The sequence below is a fragment of the Typopeltis vanoorti genome, chromosome 3 (assembly GCF_054136105.1).
Source record: "Typopeltis vanoorti isolate ZY-2024b chromosome 3, IOZ_Tvanoo_1.0, whole genome shotgun sequence".
Classification (NCBI taxonomy): Eukaryota; Metazoa; Arthropoda; class Arachnida; order Uropygi; family Thelyphonidae; genus Typopeltis; species Typopeltis vanoorti.
This window is the reverse complement of record NC_143551.1, coordinates 95,851,885-95,864,545: the sequence shown is the minus strand read 5'-3', so window position 1 is coordinate 95,864,545 and position 12,661 is coordinate 95,851,885. Positions and strand designations below refer to the sequence as shown.

Genomic DNA, 12,661 nt, shown 5'->3' with positions numbered 1-12,661 from the left:
AACTTAATTTACAAGTGGAATAAGGAAAAACTAATTATCAAATGAATTATTAAATGGAAAAAATGATAATACATGATCTTAATAACATCAAATATTTTGAGGCAAATATTAATGACCATCATCTTTCAGTTCCTTAATAGAATTACTTAATTCTAGCAGTATACATAAATTCAAAACTTAAGATGTATATACAACAATTTTTTTCTTGCAGAGAAATATTCAATTAAAATTATATAATACATACCACTTAAAACAAGAATAGGAATATTGTATATTTTCTTTCCTGATGAATTATGCTTTACAAGCGGAGCAGCAAACAATGGATCATTTACAACATCAACTATAAAAAAAAAATAAAAAAAATAAAAAATAAAAAAAAGTGGGTAAATTAGATATGAAACTAGTGACTTTCCCAAAATACTCTATATTCAAGTATGTTTCCTGATATAAAGATTCATAAGTTTATAAATGATATTAATAAAATCATATTTTAAGGTAAGCAATTTTAATGATATGTTTCCTCTCAACTCATTGGTTGGGCAATATATTATACAGGCAGTCATGGACTTAAGTAAATTTGCACTTAAGCAAATTATCATGAAAGGGCTAAAAACAGTAAATAATAAAAATTTTCCTTAATCTGCCTATGTTATGCATGTACCATCTAACAGCAGTCCTCTGCAAAGCAGATAGCATATGGTGCATGCATACATTTTCCTCAGTTTGCTTTCAACATGGAAGTGATATATTTTTAGTGCTTTAGTGCTGCATATGTTTAGTCTTGTTGCATTTTTAGTATTCACATGCTATATATATAAGTATTTGAATGCTATATATTTTTAGTATTTGTGTAGATCTTGATGCTAAATGGTTCTTAAAGTACCAAAGAAAAACAGATTTACCGTTAGCCTGTTATTGTGATTCTGGTGTTTATACATTGATTATCATACATGATGCTGTTTCAGGAAATCGACAACATGGACTAAATAATAAAAAGTTTACTTATTATTTCCAATATTTTTCCAAAATGAAATTGGCATCTTCAGGAATTAATACACTTCAGTAACTGAGAAAAATAGAGGCCTACAGTCCTAAAACTTCACTACCTATTGGCTTTGGTTGGGTATCTTTGGCTGTTGGCCTGAATGTCTGCAGATAAGTTTCCTGTAGAAGAGGCAGTTTGATGCAACCACATTTGTACAGATTGAGATAGTTCATGAGAGCAAAAGCAGTTTCGAAGAAAAGCCTGTCAAAATTTAAATCTGCTTTGGTGGACTAACATTACTCCAGGGCTACAAACTTGAGTGATCATAATGGTGGAAATGGATATAGTCTTGGTGTTCTAATATTCAGATGTTGGCTGTCCTGCATGTTTGACAACATGAACGGTCATAGCTTCAGGGTGGCTGGAAGACCCTAGGTAAATCTAAAGGTTGCAGGTAGTCTTTAGGAGAGTGGATAAGGGATGCTAACTTTCTGTGTTATTTGTAAGTAGTTGGGTTTTTAAGATCTTCACCACCTAGTGCACTAGCTTCACCCTACTGTAGGAAAAGATTGGGGTGATTAGTGCTGTACTTGCTGCCACTAACACAGCTATTTATACACTTCAAGTGCAGCTCTCCACTATACTCAATGCAGACCTCTTTCACATTTAAAATGCATCAGCTGATAAGGAATCTCCCCAAAAAAGAGTAAAACATCAGCAAATCAAAAAGTCTGCCAAAAGGTTGCAAACTGTTTGAAAAGTTGAAAAGAATGTGGTTAACTTGTCCTCCACCACCCCCAAAGCTGATGCCATCAATGTACTGAGCCAAGACCAAAACTTTACCATTGCACTCAGATATGTACCAACTACAGATTTCATAATCCAAATTGAGTATGGAATCTACAGCCCCCCCCCCTCCAGTGAGGCCAACAATGTAAGTCTAGATGTAGCCAATGGGCTGACACAGGTTAAACCTCCCAAAAGTTGACCAACAGAGAATATAAAGCTCTACTAAATCTCAAAAATAGCAAAAAAATAATAATCCTGAAAACAGTTAAAGGGACTGCAATTGTAATTCTAAACTCTCAGACTATACTAAAAAATGACCACCATTCTTAAAGGTCAGTCTGCCTACTAAAGAATAACACATATGCCACAGTAATTAACTTTATTATGTAAATATGTATCATAAGACATCATCAGTACAATTATCGAACAATAGAAATTCTATTAAAAAACAGTAGTGCACACATGCTTAAATTGGAATCCCTCTATATATACAGTTGCGTGTTCATGGATTAAAACTAATTGGCTGAAATTAAAACTAATCAAATTAAATTAAAATATAACAGATAAATTTATTTAATATAATTGAGCGTTTTCAATTCCATGTTGTGCAAGTCCAGATTTGTGTGATTTGACAAGATAAATGTGTTGTCTTGATGTTCAGAGATACATTTATTTATAGATTTTTCTGTTTGTCCATAGTAAGACAAGTTACACGAACATGGTACTTCATACGAGGGTTGTTTGAAAAGTTTGGTAAATTTCCAATATTTGATGACACAATTCGTTCATTCATACCAATGCCGGCACATAACATCTTTTTCATGACCTCTGGCAAAATTTTAGCCACATGCAACGTGGTGTAGTTCTTGTTTGGTGAACATTTAAAATGACCGTGTTTGCATTTTTCATAAAAATGGAGAAAAACGAGTTACTTGCAGTGATAAGTCACTTTTAAGTCACAAATAACACTTTTATTTGAAGAAGTGGATGGCCATGCAGATCAAAGCTGAGTAAGATGAAGTTCGTGGACTCTGCACCAGCATGAAAGACTATTTATTTTGGAATAAATGAGTTTATTCCAAAAAATTATTATAAAAAATGTTATTTACTATGCCATATGTGTGAAGAAGGTCTACTTACTGCCACTCTCCTATAAATCAACCAAGACAAGAAGCCCACAGGACTCCTATACATATATTAAAGACATCTCTGAACATGTAGCAAAATTATGAAAAAATATTAACTCATTGCTACCTATAAACACATCAATCAAATACACAACTTGCTACCTATTCCAAAAGACAAACTCTTATCAATGATGCCACCTGGCATATACAAACAAATGTTGTTTGAAAAGTTTGGTTAAAAAAAAACATTTTTTTTTGAAAAAAAATCACCTTTATTTCTCAACATAGTCTCCATCAAGGTCTACACATTTGGTCTCGCGAGTTTCCAATTTTTTCATTACTGAAAAATTGGAAACTACAATTACTGAAAAACAATAGGAAGTGGATTAAAAAAACAGTAGCATGCATGTTTAAATTGGAATCCCTCTATGTATACAGTCATACAAGTCTAATAAGAATTATTAATGGAAAAGAAGTCGAACTTGCAGAAGGATTAGAAAAGTATCATACTGGCACACTTGGTGTTAGTTAAACTAAGAAAACTAGAACAGGTGAGGTAAGTGCATTATAGCTATTATTATAGTTATAATGCATTCTACTATTATAGCTATAATGCTATATTTTAGCAACAATGATCAGAGAAAGAAGTAGCTAATATTAAGGAGTCAACACTAAATACGAAAAAGGAAGATAAATGTAAGCTATCAGATATAATTTAAATTTGGACAAAATGTTTCATACAGATGCATCATAATGAATCTTCTCTTATACAAAATTTTTTGTTTCAGTCTGCACAATGTTTTGCACAATTTGACAAATCCTAATTTTTAGATGTGATAAAAAAATTGGAAACTCGCTGGACCAAATATGTAGACCTTGATGGAGACTATGTTGAGAAATAAAGGTGATTTTTTTCAAAAAAAATGTTTGTTTTTTTTACCAAACTTTTCAAACAACCCTTGTATATGCCAGGTAGCATCATTGGTGAGAGTTTGTCTTTTGGAAGTCTCTGTGCTTAGTAGAGATGGCATGTTCAGCAAGGCTAAATTCAGGGTTCAAGAGATCTGAACTGACAAATGGAGATCCTTCTAGAGTGTTCAACATAAGGCAGATGACAAGAGCAAGGGATCTGGTAAACAACCAGAAAATTAAGTACAGAAAGCTTGACTTTTTGGTGAAAAGTTTTCTGACAGGACAATATGCTACATAGATGTTGAGAAACTTGAAAATTTTTGCAATATGTTCAGATATTCCTTCAACACAGGAAAGTGGAATATGAGCAATTTCTTCTTGCTCAGAAGAAATTTCATTAAAAGTTTTGTTAATAAATTTTTCACTGAAACTATTTGATTTAATATGATGCAATTCTTACTAAGTCATCTGTAGAATACAAAGTGTGGGCATGGTGTATTATGGTCTTAACGGTCTGTCACATTTAAAACTGATACAGTCTTAAATGGCCCATGTCAGTTTTCTCCCAAAACAATGGGAATTGAAAACTGCCATCCAGGTGACAAGGAAATAACAGATCCAAAAAGGCAATTAAGTTGTTTCTTCTTTTCAATCTGATAATCTTTATTAATTTATTGTTATTTTTTAAAATAAATTTTATTTATTTACTGTTTGGCCATTTATTACCTTACTAAATTGTGGAGTTTATGTTAATTGTATATCATGTTGTTCCATTTTTTTAGCTGTACTGAAAATGCCTTATAAACGAAGATAAAATTTTACAATTAAAATTAATTTATTTAATGTAAATTATCCATTTCTTTTGTCTCTAGTATTATGTCTACATACATTCTTCCAATTCTAAGATATAGCATGATTCTGGCTGGTATGGTCAATGGTCATTACAGTAAGCTCTGAGACCAAAGTAATATTTTAGTGGCTGAGTTAACTGAAGGAAATTGAAGAAAATTTCTATGAAGAATGTCCTTTAGAACAATACTAATATATAGATGACTCACTACAACAAACTCTTAGAAACCACATGAATAATTGTTATAGTGAAGAGTTTGCCATAGTGAATTTCTTTGGGAGGATTTGTGGAGAGTTACAATGGTATTTGATATAGTAAGCGTCAACTGGACAAGATATTTAATGCAAGACATTTAACATTTGCCCTCCTCCATGACAGATGGATAGGTTTGAAAGCACATAATGGAAGAAGTTAAATTCATACAACAGTGATGTAACATGGATGAAACACTAAGGTAAGGTCACTTTAGTCTACCATCAGAATTCAATATGGTTAAGTTAGTGAAGGATTATTAAGTCTATTAATTATCCTTTTTTTAAGTAAATTAAAAAAAAAAAATCTAATAACTTTCTAATAACTGGGAAAGCATTAGTCATTTCTGTTTAAAGCAGTTTATGGAGAACATCTTAACAGTTTCCTGGATAAATTTCATGATGATTCAATGGACTATGACTAGATGAAATTACGAGAAAATTTCAGACATACTCCTGTTGTTCAACTAAAATTTTATTTAACAGAGATTATAATGAATGCCTATAAAACAGGAATTCATTATAATTCATTATAATTTGTTATAGGCTACCCAATGTTTCAATAAGTCTCATATTCCTATCAATAAATCTTTCTAATATCTGATAAGTTGGATCACTTCAGCAGAAATCTTTCACTTTCATGAACAAACTGAAATCTGCAAGGATTCATATATTATTCAGCAATTTATTATTCATATATTCAGCAATGTGGCTATGGAGAAAAGGGCACTTGCCATTCATACTTTTTCATAGGATCAGATACTTAAACATAGAATATCAACATGGTTCAGGGTTTCATATTAATTTTAATAGAAATATTTGGCAAAATAATATGAACTGATAGTAAAGTTAACTTATTGGGCTGCACAGAATTTAATAAAAAAATTTCTTCTGTTTGTTTTTTTAATGTGAAGTGAATTTCATTCATGAAAGAAACATATGGTACATTAGTACTATGGATGAGCAACAAGTTAGATAATTGGGACATCCTACTCTAGAGTCAAGTCAGCCCTCCAATATGCAGGGTGGTAATACTGCATCAGACAATGAAATTCCTCTACAACCTAAAGACACTGACAAACATCAACGCCTGTGGTGGGATTAGAACCCACAACTTACTAATTGGAGAGTGGATGGACAATTCATTCAGTTCACAAAGTTGGTAAATTAGACTTCTAATAAAAAATTTATCAAGTCATTTCAATTCTGGTGTCAACAGACCATTTACAGTAGCAAAACAAAGTTGTGTGTCTAGAGTACATAAGCCAAAAATGAGTTGCTATCACATGGGCTACACTAACTTTGGACACGCCTGTCATTATATTAAAAAAAAAAATTCCACGTCCTTTCATGTCTTCACCTGAAAGCCTAACAAACCCACTTCTCATCTTTCATTCGATCTACCTCCTTTGAAAGAACTATCCTTATCAATGGGTCTTTCTATCCTGATACTTGTATGTGTGTATATATATAAAAAAAAAAAATTCCACGCCCTTTCATGTCTTCACCTGAAAGCCTAACAAACCCACTTCTCATCTTTCATTCGATCTACCTCCTTTGAAAGAACTATCCTTATCAATGGGTCTTTCTATCCTGATGCTTGTATGTGTGTGTATATATATATATATATATATATGGCATTAATGCACTATAAATTCTGCAACCTCTTGTGTGGAATTGATATTAAAAAAAAAAATTTTTTTTTTTAATAGCACCACTGCACAGCCCTCTGTCAGACATCAAGTTCTCATTATGAAAATGGAAATATCAATAATAAAAAATTCAATTTTCAATAATTTCATACTGTATTATACATAAACAATTATTAGAGCCTATTAGTACAACGTGTATTTGGTTATAGTTACAGTGAAGTAAATTTGTCTTAGGTTTGAGATGTTGATAAATGAACCTCCCCCCCCCAAACCCTATAAGTGGGCGGGCTATTTTTATTGGCAAAATCATTCAAGATGTAATAATTCCTATCTTGATGGATGGAATTTAATAACATTTGATATTTACTAACTCTATCCAAATTTCTCATGGCATTTCAATTTTAACACAGATATAACAAAACTTTCTACACTATAAATGTTGTAGAATGGTGTTTCTCATAAATAAAAAATTCTTACGAAATAGTGCAATATTTTGTGATTATCTACAGTTATTTCTTTACTTATCACAACAAGCCATCAACAGAATATATGTGACTGGTGAACCAAGGTTTGGATCATTATCATATAACCTGACTGATGGCTTAGATGATAATGACAATAAAAACTAACGGTTTCTAGATTGTCTTAGTATGAAAGGGTCTGAAAAGAGAAGGCAACTGCTGAATTCTACTTTTAAGTACATTTAAATTCTAGAATAGACAGAAGTGATCTTATATAAGAAAGTATGCAGACCTGTTAATGAGGAATTCCAATCAGCAAAAACATCATCTTAATAGTACATGACAGAAAGCAACTGAAAAGATGATATATCAGCCATTCAAAATTTTCAGATATAGGTGGTGAGTAAGTGAGAATCAAAGCTGCCACTTGTTTAATATCATTTTGATGTGTGAGACATCCTGAGTTTAAAAGTAAATTCAAATAATCTTAGAGCATTAGTGGAGGGAGGTTCTTCCTTCACAAATTCAGGAATCTCGGATAATAGAATATTAGTAAAAAATTAACTATTCAAATGAATTAATGTACTGTATTTTTTTTTAAGTTGGAAATAATACAATCTACATGCATCTAAGATGATAATCAGTCAAATCAATTTTTGATGAAGTCATACAGTCCTTGGGGTTCAGCATAATGCATTTTAAGTTTTATCCAAGAGCTATGTCTTTGTTAGCACAATTCACAATCAGATTGTTATTCCTCCATAATGTTTTATATTCATCTGGAGAAAAAGTGGATTTTCCTTGTTATATGATAATCAACATTGTGAATGCTTGTATCTATACAAGATAGGAAATTAATGTGAAACTATTTTGCAACAAAGCAATTTTTTTTTCCCAACTGAAAGTATGCAGATTTCTCTTAGTGTTATGTTTACAGGTAAACAAAATTATTATTTTTTTGTTCATTTGATGACTAAAGTTTTGTAGATAACTGCTTTGTGATATAAAACCTTTTGTGCTGACTAGAGATTCTAATAACTGCATCAAACATGGCAAAAGAGCTGACAATTTTGTAGTGAATTAGTTATCCCTGTGAGCTAATGAATGCAACCCTTTTTTTTTTATGTAAGTGATATAAAAGAAAGGTTCTGCTAGTATTTTAATTATATAAGCTTCTTTTTATTGACAAATGTGTTTTATTTGAGAAGTAGGAATTATTTTAGCCCTGCAAACACCATTTTAGAAAACTATATTATTCAAACATCTTTTTTAAACCATAGCTTAAACTTCACACACACATATTATTATTATTATTATGTAACACCTCCAGAGAGTTCAAAGACTCATCGAGAGAAGACAGCTACTTTACAACTCTCCACCAACTACAATGAACTGCAACTACACCAATGCCATCTACAGCCAACCAGCACTACTAGTATTTTCAAAGACAATCACAAACATCCATGCCTACAGCGGGATTTGAACCTGCAGCCTTTTGGCTGGAGAGCGGATATGCTGACCACTTGGCCAACCAGGCCGGCTTCTAGATTGTCTTAGTATGAAAGGATCTGAAAAGAGAAGGCAACTGCTGAATTCTATTTCTAAGCAAATTTAAATTGTAGAATGGACAGAAATGATCTTATATAAGAATATTATATATAATCTTATATATTACATTACTGATACATCATCAAATTCCCGATATGTACTTCTTTTTTTGTGGGGGGGGGGGAGATACAATATTATAATAGTACTACATGAAAAGTTTACATCATTATTAACTTCCTATTGACAATTTTCTTCCAAATTCATCTGTTCTCTGTCAGGACTCCAAACATTCGATTTTATATTTCGGTCTTCTAAGGCACTGTATCAATCCATGTAGTTCTTCCTCTGGGTCTTTTTCCTTCCACACTTGGCATAAATACCTGTTTTGCTAACATTTTTTCTCCTGTTCTTTTTATGTGACTATGCCACCTGAGATTAGCTTCAGTCACACATTCCAGAATGTTAACAATGTCAAGTTCATTCCTAATATCCTCATTTTTAATTAAATTTCACCAGAGTAAAACTCTAATCCTGACAATGTCTATTTGTTAGAAATATACCTTGTTCTTGCTGGAGTTTCCTTAGCCTTTACTAAAGTATGCTTGCATAAATCTTACTTGGAACACTGAGGAAAGGAAATTTCTCTAATTCTCACATGATTTTATTTTCCTCAACAAATGAGTAATATGAGAGCTATACTCTAATCATCTGGAATTTGACCCTCTGACCTACTGAATTTTGCAGTATAGTCACTGTAAAACTTTTATACCCCCATATTTGAGAATTTCTAGTTAAATATTTTAGATGTGTGATTACCCCACACATCTAAAATATCTCCATCTTCAGTTTTCATATCTATTTTATCATCCAATTATTTACTGTTTCCTTTATTTCTAACCTTTTTCCAATAGAGCTGCCCGATGTAATAAGCCTGCTTGGCTAATTAGATCAAATATGTTAAAATTACCAATTAAAATTTATTTAGGAAAGAATTCTGAACAAAAAAACATATTGAATATTCTTGACAGGAAAAATTATCATCATACTGCATACAATTTAGTTATGTCAAGATTTATTTATATTTTTTTAAAATTTAGTATTGAACTTAATGGGACCAAAATAGTATAAGACTGAAAATAAAGCAATAAAAGAAGAACCAAAAAATGTACATAGAAACATGAAATTAGCAAGAATAAACTAAAACATTAAACTTTGAAATAAATGGAAATATAAAAATAGAAAAGGCTAAAACTCATGCATGACAAGCCAGCAGCATCAATGAAGGTGTGATGGCAGTTTCTAGAAATGTCAACAAATTAATAAAGTATTAATAAAATAATGAGCCTTCATAGCTCAGTCAGTAGAGGTGAAGCCCTTTGGTCGAAAAGACCTGGGTTAGATTCCCATCAGTGACGTGAGGAACCTTTATCTGGTCTCTTTCTATGAAAAGTGAGTTAGCTGGTCTCATATGGAGGTAGAGAGTTTTTCTTCCAGAAACTCTGTTTTTTTGTCCCTCAAAATAGACAAACCGGCCAGCAGAACACATACAATCTACAGACAAGAATACTTAGAGGCATAGAGGTAACCGCCTTATCCTCATATTATGGTTAAGAAATCCAAGGATACTTGGAAGGCCATAGGCGCTTAAGAGCCTGTTAAAGCCACTGATGGATGGATGGATAAATTAATAAAATAATAAACCCTAATTCTTCCAACCTTAGAATACTACTTCATATTTGAGGTTGTGTCCCAAAAACTTCCCTCAGAATGCTAGATTGTATCCAGAAGAGAACTATTTGCTTAATAGCACTCTTCTGCATTTTCTGGACACTGACTTCTTTCTTCATTTTCTTTTTCAATAACGTGCAGAACATTTTCCCACCTTCTCAATATTTGTCTACTATATCTTACCAGTCTTCCCAGGACTTTTTATTTAGCTACTTTTTTTTTTGTCTTCCACAGGGCATATGCTGACTTTTTGATACACTTTTTTTCTGCCTCTTTAACTTTCAGAGACTATCAAGTTACAACTATAACAATTATTTCTATGACTATTTTGTTCTGGAAACAGTACGTAACACCTACATGTAATATCTAAAGCTGAAATATACATTTGTTAAGTTTAATCTTTGGTTTAGATTACAAATTCTATTTAAATTAGGAACCATATAACACCTTAAAAGAAAAATTATAATGTAAACAACATAAGTTATTGATAAACTAATGAATAAACAGGTTTCTAGATAAAGAAAATTGTCCAAAGTTCATCTTAACAACACAGTGAATTTGTTAAGTTGCCACAAATCTGAATAATTTTCTTTTGCTGAAAACTTTGGTAATTATTACTTACTGTCACAGAAGTGTGGAAAATCGGGATGTGCTTGACAAAAATCTTGTCGCGGTTTGTTTTCTCGTGGAATAGGATCAGGATGAATTGGCTGACCTTCCACTGGTAATAGCAGGAACAGTTATCAATATGATGTACATGAAAATGAGGGAATTTAAAAAAAAAAAAGGTAAATATCAGAAAACTGTAATGAAGAAAAAAATTATTATTATTATTAACATCTCACCTCCATGAAGTCGGAGACTCATCATGGGAGGTACACACACACTATTGCACACAATGCTCATCCAACCATGCTTTAAACTGATTCAATATGTCTACATTCAAAACACACTCACAAAATGCATTCCACTCACCAATTGCTCTCCATGCAAAGAACCTGCTCTTACTGCAATTCAATTCTGTGGAGACAAATTAAGTTTTCCAAACTAATACATAATCTTGAATAAATATCTGCAAATAAAGAACATCACACATACAATTTCTTGTTGAAATTTGAATTAGTACAAATATAGTGGAAGTAATCATTTACCTTGCACTGGATTTATTCTTTAACTCCAAGAACACAGATACCTTCACGCATCTCTTGATTGTCCTATGCACTGTTGATGCTTTCTTTTGCAATATTTACCATCATGAGACTATTCCAAAATATCTCGTATAACTACCATAATTCTCTGCCTGCAATTCAACATGACACCCTAAATGGAACCTTCATATTTTTGTCTATTCCCATTTCCTCTAGTTAGCATGATGGTTACCGAGTTCAGGGAGGTCACATCATTAATGGTATTTCAGATGCTCTAATCAGGTCCAACACCCTCAAACATTCTCCATCATGATACATAAGATAATTGTTTCTTAGCAATTATAAGAATTCCCTTCTTCTCATTTGTTTTTCTTCTACACTGTTTGTTCTTATAACTGAAATCTATAATGATCACTTGCACTACATCCACCAAAATTAAACCTATTCACTGTTTCATCTGTACCATTTCTTTTACTCACTCAACAAATCTTGTCAATATTGAATGATCTTAAATCAGTACTACAGTGATCTCAATGGTATTCTTTGGGAAGAAGACAATCTTCCTGAAAAAAAAAAAAAAAAAAAAAACCATCTCTCAACTTCAACATCGATAACATCCAGGAACTTTCAACCATCCTTCATTGAAAATTTATAACCTATAATAATGGGAATAGCAGCTGCTCAACATCCAACTGCAAACCCCAAACCAGTTTCTCCTTCTCAATTCTCCCTACTTCTATTCACTGGTACAGTTTTCTCTCACCAAGTGTTTCCAGATAGAAACACCATCACTTATTCAAAACTAATATTTCAGTGGTAGATGAATATTGCACAGTATTGCAGCTGGTGTGCGAGTCACCTGCCTGTTTATTGTTTACTAAAAGTTCCATGTTTGGGTTCTAGAGCAGGATCCAACCTGAATATATATGCAATTACAGTAGCAACAAAAAATTATTAAAGGAAACATTAAAAGATCATTACGACATGAATATTTTGGACTAAATATTACAGTCCATCTAGTGTAAAAGCAGCTAATTCAAACCAAGCAGAACGTTTAACAGTCACATAACTGTTTAAAGTAGGTTGTACGCATAAGCACAAATACAATATAGCATCTAATTAAGAAAAGACTACCACACTTTTGGCATTGAAAGTTGCTACTAGGATTTAAACAGAGATGATATAACAAGGTCTCAGAGCTCCTTAAATA

General features: G+C 32.1%; 1 protein-coding gene across 6 annotated transcripts in view; it reads right to left on the bottom strand.

Moving 5' to 3' along the window:
* Window positions 1–12,661, bottom strand: part of LOC150108403 (protein O-linked-mannose beta-1,2-N-acetylglucosaminyltransferase 1-like) — a 378,713-nt gene that overhangs the window by 265,539 nt on the left and 100,513 nt on the right. For all 6 annotated transcript variants that reach the window (XM_090415822.1, XM_090415823.1, XM_090415824.1 and 3 more), the window contains 2 exons: window positions 10,926–11,024; window positions 245–340 (listed from right to left, as the gene is read on the bottom strand). In XM_090415822.1, the coding sequence (XP_090271948.1) occupies window positions 245–340; window positions 10,926–11,024 (195 nt within the window). The remainder of the gene's footprint in view (window positions 1–244; window positions 341–10,925; window positions 11,025–12,661) is intronic.